This window comes from Falco punctatus (assembly GCF_963210335.1).
Source record: "Falco punctatus genome assembly, chromosome: 3".
NCBI lineage: Eukaryota > Metazoa > Chordata > Aves > Falconiformes > Falconidae > Falco > Falco punctatus.
Genome location: NC_137582.1, coordinates 110,231,983 through 110,240,511, shown reverse-complemented (window position 1 = coordinate 110,240,511; position 8,529 = coordinate 110,231,983). Strand labels below are relative to the sequence as shown.

The 8,529-nt window shown below is 52.3% G+C and overlaps 1 protein-coding gene across 5 annotated transcripts in view; it reads right to left on the bottom strand.

Annotated features, from left to right (window-relative positions):
- Positions 1–144: 144 nt before the first annotated feature.
- Positions 145–8,529, bottom strand: part of LOC308060642 (protein-arginine deiminase type-1-like) — a 26,994-nt gene continuing 18,609 nt past the window's right edge. For 4 of the 5 annotated variants that reach the window (XM_080379635.1, XM_080379634.1, XM_080379632.1 and 1 more), the window contains 12 exons: positions 7,750–7,811; positions 6,901–7,018; positions 6,653–6,778; positions 5,851–6,026; positions 5,662–5,765; positions 5,210–5,333; positions 4,167–4,510; positions 2,976–3,120; positions 2,571–2,664; positions 2,397–2,476; positions 1,824–1,949; positions 145–1,727 (listed from right to left, as the gene is read on the bottom strand). In XM_080379635.1, the coding sequence (XP_080235761.1) occupies positions 1,494–1,727; positions 1,824–1,949; positions 2,397–2,476; positions 2,571–2,664; positions 2,976–3,120; positions 4,167–4,510; positions 5,210–5,333; positions 5,662–5,765; positions 5,851–6,026; positions 6,653–6,778; positions 6,901–7,018; positions 7,750–7,811 (1,733 nt within the window). In that variant the 3' untranslated portion in view covers positions 145–1,493. The remainder of the gene's footprint in view (positions 1,728–1,823; positions 1,950–2,396; positions 2,477–2,570; positions 2,665–2,975; positions 3,121–4,166; positions 4,511–5,209; positions 5,334–5,661; positions 5,766–5,850; positions 6,027–6,652; positions 6,779–6,900; positions 7,019–7,749; positions 7,812–8,529) is intronic. The other variant, XM_080379636.1, reaches the window with a different exon arrangement.

Sequence of the window (8,529 nt, the reverse complement as noted above, 5' to 3'; positions counted from 1 at the left end):
GGTGTGCACCGTGCCCGGCCGTGCTTCCTGGTGATGGGAGTATGAATCAGTGCGGGGGAAAAAGCACCCCAAGACACCCACGAGGGTTTTTTCTTTCTTTATAAGAAGCCTGGGGGTGGGTTGGTTCCCCCCCCTCCCCCCTTAGCACAAAGAGACGCTGATGTGACCAGCCACCCTTAAACCCACGCTATAAAATATTCAATGTGACACCAGAGCCGAGCTGGGGACATGCCAGCACCAGGCTCGGTGGGGTTTTATTTCTCCTCCTAAAGGGTTTTATTTGTCTAGCTGGAAAAACGAGCTTTAATTCTTATTTTAGGGTGGGCTGAAGGTACAAGCTGGGTGCTTGCCCATCCCCTGGCTGCTGCATGGGCCGGTGGCTCGGTATGTCACCTGCAGTGGGGACAGAAGACCCCACCATGGCTTTAATTGCCTTTGTTTTAATTAAATCCTGGTCTCGGCGTGGGAGAGCCCTTTGCTGATGCAGCTGTCCCCCCACCAACTCCCTGCAGGGTCATGCGCCGCTGGAATTTAATATCGCTCCTCAGAGCTGGGGAAACTCAGCAGAGCCATAATCGCAGGGGAAATGGGGTTAGAAATCATCTTTTTGGGCAAGAAGAGGGGCGCCAAGTGGGACACATGACTTTTTGGGAGCCATCCCCCTCAATTCTCCAGCACCACTTGCAATAGTGTTGCAGCAGTGTGGATGGGAAGCGTAGCTATACTTTTACACCTCAAAAAGCACTGCTAGAAAAGCAAATTGACCAAAAAAAGTGGGTTTAGCCCAATAATAGCTCCCAGGGCTGCACAGGGCTAAGCAATGCCTGGGACAGGCCACTGGTTTCAGTTCCTGGTGCTGGTTCCTGCTGCATGATGGCAGCATGGGCAGGGGTGCCAGGCTGGTACGGGGAAATGCCACGCTTTGTTTGCGATGAAAAGAGGGAGAGAAAGAGCGGCTAGGGCGGCTGCATACGGAGAAGGAAATTTTCTGGCTGGGGAACGTGTAAAATGATTCCCACAAGGAAGGGGCTCTGCCTCCACACCGTGCTGGGGTGAAGAGCCAGTGTTCCCAGCAGGAGGTGGGTTTTTGGTTGATATAGGGAATGGGGGGGTGGGGGTGGTAAGGTGGTTATTAGCTAAAAACCTGGGATAAGGGACTGTAAGACCCATTAGCAGTGGGATGGGGCCTCAGACCCCCCAAAGCAGCCTCCTTGCCTGCTGACTCACATGCACCACATTCCCAAAGATGCCCTGTGTTGTCCCCATCCCATAAAACCACCATTCCCCATAACAAACCCATGTGCCTAAAAAAAGGTCTTAAACAATATTTTCAACCCAACAGCAGGGGAAGAAAGGATGGGAGACGGGAAAGAGCTGCGCCCTTGGTGCTAATGCAGCTTTATTGGTGAAACCCTTTATTTTGCTGCGTTTTCTGATGCAGCAAATGCACTTTCACCCTCCGGTTGCAGGACCTAAGCTCACTCCTGGGTGCTTCAAGGCACCATGTGCCACCATTTGAAGGCGAGCGGCTTACGGCGGACGTTGGTGCCGCAGTGGACGTCGCCAGAGAGGACATGGTAGGAGTAGTAGTCATCGATGAAGGTGCAGGTGAGGCCCAGGGGCTCCAGCAGCGCCCGCACCCGCTCCTCCAAGCAGCATTGCCCACCCACCAGTGGTCCAAAGGGCTTGGGGATGCCCAGGTGCCTGCCCAGCACCAGCATGTTCACCTGCAGCCAGACCAAAAAATAGCATTTGCCACCCAAAAGGTGTGTTTGCATCAGGTGTGGATAGAAAAAGAAGGGTCAGAGGGGAGGAGGTCTCACCATGTCTGGGAAGAGGGCATCTGCGCGGGAGCCCTTCAGGATGAAGAGCTGGGGGATGTCAATGATGTCCTGCTCGCTCAGGCCCAGCTCCTGCTTCAGGAGGTCGCGGTTCCAGTCAATGCAGCGCTGTGGAGAGGGAGGACCTGGAACTGCCACCCCTGGCCATCCCAGCCCTCCGGATCCCATGCATGGACCCCTGCATGCCCCACTGCATCCTGCCTGGAGCCTCACTTGCTCTATTGCATCCCACCCCACCCTTTTGAGCAGCCTTCTGAACCCATCCCCAACCCGAGCAACCTCTTTTTCCTTCAGTTTTGACACCTCTGCAGTCACCTGGGGCATCGCCCAGCAGGACGATGGGCTTGGGGTGAGCCACCACTCAAGGGTGTCTGGCTTCTTCAGTGGCTGCTCTTCTCACCCGCCTGTTTTCACACTGAACAGTGCAACTCGCATCACGTTTCCTTGCTATTCCCCAGGATCTCTAAAAATGCTGCCTGCACCCAGAAATCATGCAGCAGCAATACAGAAGTGAGGAGAGCCAATCTGCTCAAATTCATGGCTGCGAAGTCCTACCTGCACATGCCTGTTATCATTCTTCAATGACTCGTCCGCCAGGATCTCATCAATGCTTCTCCTCTCACTGCCCTTCAGCCCTGCATGAGGAAGGGAGCAGAGCATTAAGGGATGCCTGTAAGGGACGCTGGTGGTCCCTGCCATGCCGCAGGGATGCCTTGCCCACTCCCTTACCAATGAGCTGAGTAGCTTCCCCGTGGCCCTGCCTCTGCTTCTCCTTGAAGAGCTTGTAGCAGGCGTTGGGGCTGGCCAAGAGAAGCCGGAATCCCTGCGGGAGACAGCCCGAGGGTCACGCTTTGCTGTTGGTGGGATATTTTATCCCACCGTCCTGCTGAGAGACAGCCCGCTGCTCCCAAACACAGCCCCAGGCATTGTAGGGTGCACGGGATGCCATCGTCACAGGGTGCATGGGATGCCACCCAGGGACTCACCGTTTTCCAGGAAGCCACCCCAAAAGAAGGTGCATCACCCCACTCCCCCTGGGTGGACAAGCAACTGCAAAAAGGGCTTTTTTTTTTTTTTTTTTCGTTTGCAGAAGACACCCTGTGCGGGAACAGGGATGGCTCTGGGGACCAGTACCTTCCTATCATAAGCAGGGACAAAGGTGAGGAATTCATCCACGTGGCCCACGCTCAGCCACTCCGAGTAAACCTCCACCGGCGCCTGCACCTTCTGGGCGTAAAGAAAATCCCTGACCGCCTTGGACATCCGCCGGCCGGAGGACCTGGGGAGCAGAGGGAGAAGGAGAAAGTGGGTGGCCATCACACCCCTCCCCAAGATTTATCCCCATCCTTCCCCTGAGCATTGTGCCAAGGGGAGAAGATGCATTTGCACATCCCATTTTTATGGCAAACGGCTGGAAATGGTCTGAGCAATATACATCTGTATTATATATTAATGTATCTAGATATTGTATATTAACATATCTAGATCCTGTATATTAATATGTTTATATCGACATATAATATAGCTTTATTATACCTTACTATCTCCTCTATATATTATTATATATTAATATATATCTAGGCCATATATATCTCTAGGCAATTGTGCATAACATCCTCTGTTCTGTTTGGGCATCTTTCACTCTGTCCTCATGAATCTTAAATTACTCCTTATGCAGCACTTTGTGCGGCCGTGAAGTTTTCTTAGACAGAGAGCAGTAGGCTGGGAAAACATTAATTAAACTTCTAGTAATAAGGGATAATTATAGTCCCGACAAGGCTGGGAAAATGCCATTTACCCGCCACCATAACCGAAGCAAGCCCCCTGGCTTGCAGCGGGGCTGGGGTTGGAGCATCCTGTTTGTTATCCTGGATCAAATCCCATCTGGATTCGTCCCCGTTGTTATTTCTCCAGGAAAATAACCTCCTTTGTGGAGGATTTTGCAGGGCACTGTTGTTCCCGCAGGGCTGCCTAGCACTGCCTGCCCAGAGCAAAACAATTTCCAGTTATTCAGGGTTTTACCCTTTCCTGGATTTCCCTGCTTTTCCTTTTAATAGGATAGGGAAAAAAAGTAAGCCCGGATGCTTACAGTGCTGTAGGATTGGAGCAAAAGCACCAGCAGCTTGGGAGGGGGTAAAAATCAGAGCGGTGGCAGGATTTTGTAAGGTATGAAGGAATAACAATGCGGTTTGCATGTCACATCTGGGGTTTGATGGGAATCACCCCCAAATTTCCACTCCAAAGGGTGCAACCTCTCCTCATGCAAGGATTTCTGGTGCTTCCCCACATCCCAGATGGAGGGCTCGAGATCCCCTTGCATCTCACCAAGGCAGGGGGCTGCCGATCAGGATCCGGCCCAGGGGATACTCCTTCCCTTGCACTGTCACCGGTGGGCTGACATCCAGGTTGCCGAAGGAGTCAAGGCTGGAGACGTCTCTCCTGGGGGGCTCACGGGTCACGTACCCAAAATCAGGACCCTGGGGAAGAGAGGAGCAGTGACAGGGACCACCTGGGTGGGGGATTTTGCAGGGAGAAAGGGGGCTGGCAATGCACCCACGCACCAGGATCTTTTTAAAAGCAAAATCCTTCAAGCCTCTGTTCCTGGGTGAGTCAAAGACGACAGGGAAGGTCTTGTGTGGTGCTTCCACATAGCCAAACTCTAGCTCGTCCTGTTGTAGGAAGAAGAGGAGGAGGAGGAAGAGGAGAAGGAGGGCTCCTAGCAGGGTGATAGCCATCTCCACAAGGCATGTGGTGAGGGTGGAGGAGGAAACATGGCACACCTGGCAAAGCCCGGCTATTGCCCTTAACCCCAAGGGAGGCAGCTGTCTTGCTCTCCCTGGGGGGTGACACCCCACCTGGCATGGGTCACCCCTGGGAAAGCGACACAGGGCCACAATGGGCAGGGAAGAGAGGCAGGGACGGCAGGGCTTGAGCATGCTGCGGGGCACCCTGCATGTCCAGCCAGCACACACCATGTCCTCCTGGCAATGCACTGTGGGGCCCCTCTTGCAGTGGAGACCCTTTTGCAAAGCCCTACAGCATCCCTTTTGCAATGGAGTCCCTCTTGCAAAGTCCCTTTTGCAATGGGGTCCCCCCTTGCAATGAGGTCCCTCTTGCAGTGCCCCATGGGGTCACTCTTGCAAACCAGGGTCCCTGTGCAACATCTCTGTGCTGGTTGCCACCACCAGCAGCATTTCCCTATGCTTTAGTTCGTGGTTGCCTGGTGATGCCTCTTAGCATCCAGGTGCTTCCCTGAGCAACTCAGCCAGTCCCTCCCAGGGGTGCCAGCAACAGGGGTGACACCTTATGTGCCCCAGGAGCTTGTAAGGGACCAGAAGAGCCACATATTACAAGCGTCAATTGATGACCTGGATCCAGCGGTCACTCCGGGTTTCCACTTCCGAACAGATGGTCAGCTTGCAGTTGGCTTTCTTCAGCAGGACCTGGAGCCCTTCCAGAAAGACTTCATTGGAGTCTGAGCCTCGCTGGATGCTGGAGGGAGAGGAAGGAGTGAAGGCTGCAAAGGGGGATCACAAGAAGCCCCTCACAACCCTGACCAAGCAGCCCATTCCTCATTCCTAATTGCGCTGGGCAATAGTGCTGCACGAGATTAGACCCCAAAGACGGCCCTCCAGCCTTTCTCCTTGGGGTGGCAACGAGTGCCTCAGTGCCACCAGGCTCCCTACCCAAATACTGCCTCCAGTATAGCATGCACAAAGCTTGGCTCACCCTATAGCTGCTACATATCAAAGAAGGGCTGAAAACTCCTCCTTGGAGAGTCCCCCAAGGCAGGAGAACAATGGGGTGACATCGCTCCTACCTGCAGACAAAAACCTCCATAGGCTGCTGGGTGTTGGGTGTCATTATCCAGGGTGCCACGCGGAAAACCACTGTATCCGTGAAAATTGGAGTGCCCGGTGAATTCTGCAAGGGGTGAAAACAGCGTGGAGCAGCGGTTGAAAACCCACCATTGGGGGACTTGGCAGGGGATGGGGCAAATCTCACATACCTTATGGGGGACCTCCAGCAAGCTGACGCTGAAGGAAACCAACCCAGAGAAGCCCACATCGGGGAAAGCCAACCCTTCAACGTAGAAGGTGTTTTCTCCACTGCCGACATGGTCCAGCACGTAGGAGAGCTTGTCTGGCCCCAGCACAGGTTTGTACTGGGGGTGTGAGTCACTCCCTGGAGAAATACCGAAATACCCAACCCAAGACAGTGTGACCAACCTGTCCACTGGGCTGGAAAGAGGCACCAGTGAGGAGGTGGCTGATGCCAACGTGGTCTGCAGAGGAGTGGGTGTGCCTCTCCTTCTCTGGGGAACACACTTGATCTTCCTATACAAAGAGGACTCTATACCCCCAGGTCCAACCCTTTCAAGATGCGTGGCTCAAATTAAGCATCTAATGATATACTTGGGTTCCCTGACCTGATTTTGGTTGGGGAGCTGGTGGCGATCCAGCTGCTGGGGTGTTCAAAGGCAGAATGTGCTGCCCGACGAGATGGGCTGCATTGTGGCTGGGTCATTGCCTGCACCAAAAAGGTGCTGGGAGCCACGTGGAGGTTATCTGTCCCGTGGGAACGTAAAAATTTCAGCAACGTCCTTGAGAAAAGCTTTTTTTTTATCCATTTTCACATTTATTTTTTCCATATAACCCCATCTTCTACAACAGCAGAAGAGCTTTGGGGATAAGTGAGTGTTTCCAGCAATCAGGGCTGCCCAGCCTTTCGCCACAGTGAACAAAAAATGTAGGGTTCACCCACCTTGGGGTCATGCACGGATATCTGGGAAGAAAGGAAGAAATACTCACGGATAGCATGGAAAACCCGTACTTTATCCGCATCCGACTCAGGGACATGCAGGACCACCTGGTACTCAGTAAAGATAGCACTGGGACCCTGAGTCCGCAGCAGCATGATAGACATGTCCTGAAGGTCTATGGTGGGCAGGGGGAAGGGTGGAGAGAGGGGACATAGAGAGAGGAGATGAAGGTGTTGCAAGTGGGAAACATCCCAGTGAGACCTTTTGGGTCTCCTTGCACCGCGGATGACACGCTACCTGCACTGGTCCGTATGTCCACCTCACCGCTGTCCGTCCCCCCCCTGCCAGGGCTGTCCCGGTCGCAGTTGACCAGCAGCACGGCACCTTGCCCATCTGGACCCCACGTCCATTTGGCCTGGAGGAGAAGCACCCAAAAGGCGTGAGAGCAAGATTTCCTTAATTCCAGCCTCCTCCAAAACCAGGGAAAACCCCACCACCACGGCCATGCTTGAAGGACAACCCACAACAAGCAGTCAAGGCTAGTGGGGAGACAGCAATGATGCTTTCAAGCCACTAAATTTCCTAACCTCTAGCTTCTAGCAAGGCCAGCAAAGGCTATTTCAAACAGATCTTATCTTCCAACAAGCCAGAAAATATCTGCCGGGCCTCATCTAGACAACACTACGCTGTTTCTAGAAATACATCTCATCTTGATGTACAATTTGCACTGCCAATTGGGCTGCAGCTAATTACCCAGGTGTAAGAGCTTGGGCATATGCAGATATATTGCCAAAGGGGTAAATCTCTTGCTGTTTGCTAAACTTTTAGCTGACTCATTTAGTGGCGTGTTTCAAGTCCAAAATGGAAAAAAAAAAAAAAAAAGGCGGTGGGGGGAAAGGCAGAGTGTTTTCTCCTATGTGGGCTGGACTGGAGAGGTAGAAGATTTTGGTACGGAATAAGAAAATAATGACTTTTCCTTCTCAAATTTAGTACATTGAGAATTTGCCAGGTTATTTGCCCTAATGCAGACATCAGAGGCACCACCCAAGTCCCTCTCCCTCCTGGGGATTTTCGGGGAAGAGACTGCAAAGGGGTACACCCGGCACTGACCCCCCATACACTGCCTACAGCAAAGTTTCTCCTTACCTTGTCCTTCCCTTTGCTCTTCACTCGGCCACTACGGCTCAAGTCCACATCCAGGGATACATCTGAAACATCAAGAGGGAAGGAAGCCACTGGCAGGGGAATGAGCTCTCAACGGCATTTTGGGCTCAGCCTTGGCACTAGCCATGAGTCATCCAACACCAACCCCACCTTCATGCTCCGATGCTGCTCCAGACCCTGTCTCCAACAAAATGCTCATAGAAAAGCCAATTTTATAGCTTTTCCATGGCTTTCCCCCTTTGGTCTCCAGCTATCGTCTCCCACCTTGGTTCCTCCAGCAGGGACGTAATCACTTTATGGCATATTTTGTGTTTTCACTGATTTCATATTGATTGTTTTTCATTATGCCAAAACATGGTGGAGGCATGAAAGAGTTTTCACCACGGGTGAGTGGTCACCTAAATAATTACTAGGCTCGATGCAATGTTTGAGAAGGACTTTCCCTTACAGAGCTCTTCTTGGCCCAAATCTCTGTCTCTGCTGCAATAAAATGGATGTTTACCATCTAAACCCTACCTAAATCTGTATTAAGCCTACCTCAACATAGAAACTCATCCAAATGGGAATGTGGAAAACACAGGCACTGGTCCTTCTCCTTGATGCAAAGAGGAGGACATGGAGAAGCTGAAAATGAAGCTCTAAATCTAAGCAAGTGAAAAACATTTGTAAGGCAAAAGCCCTGCGGACAGCAGTGGCCCCATGGGACATGGGAAACTATCATGGTCATGGGACACAGGAAACCATCAGCCTCTACAGGTGCAA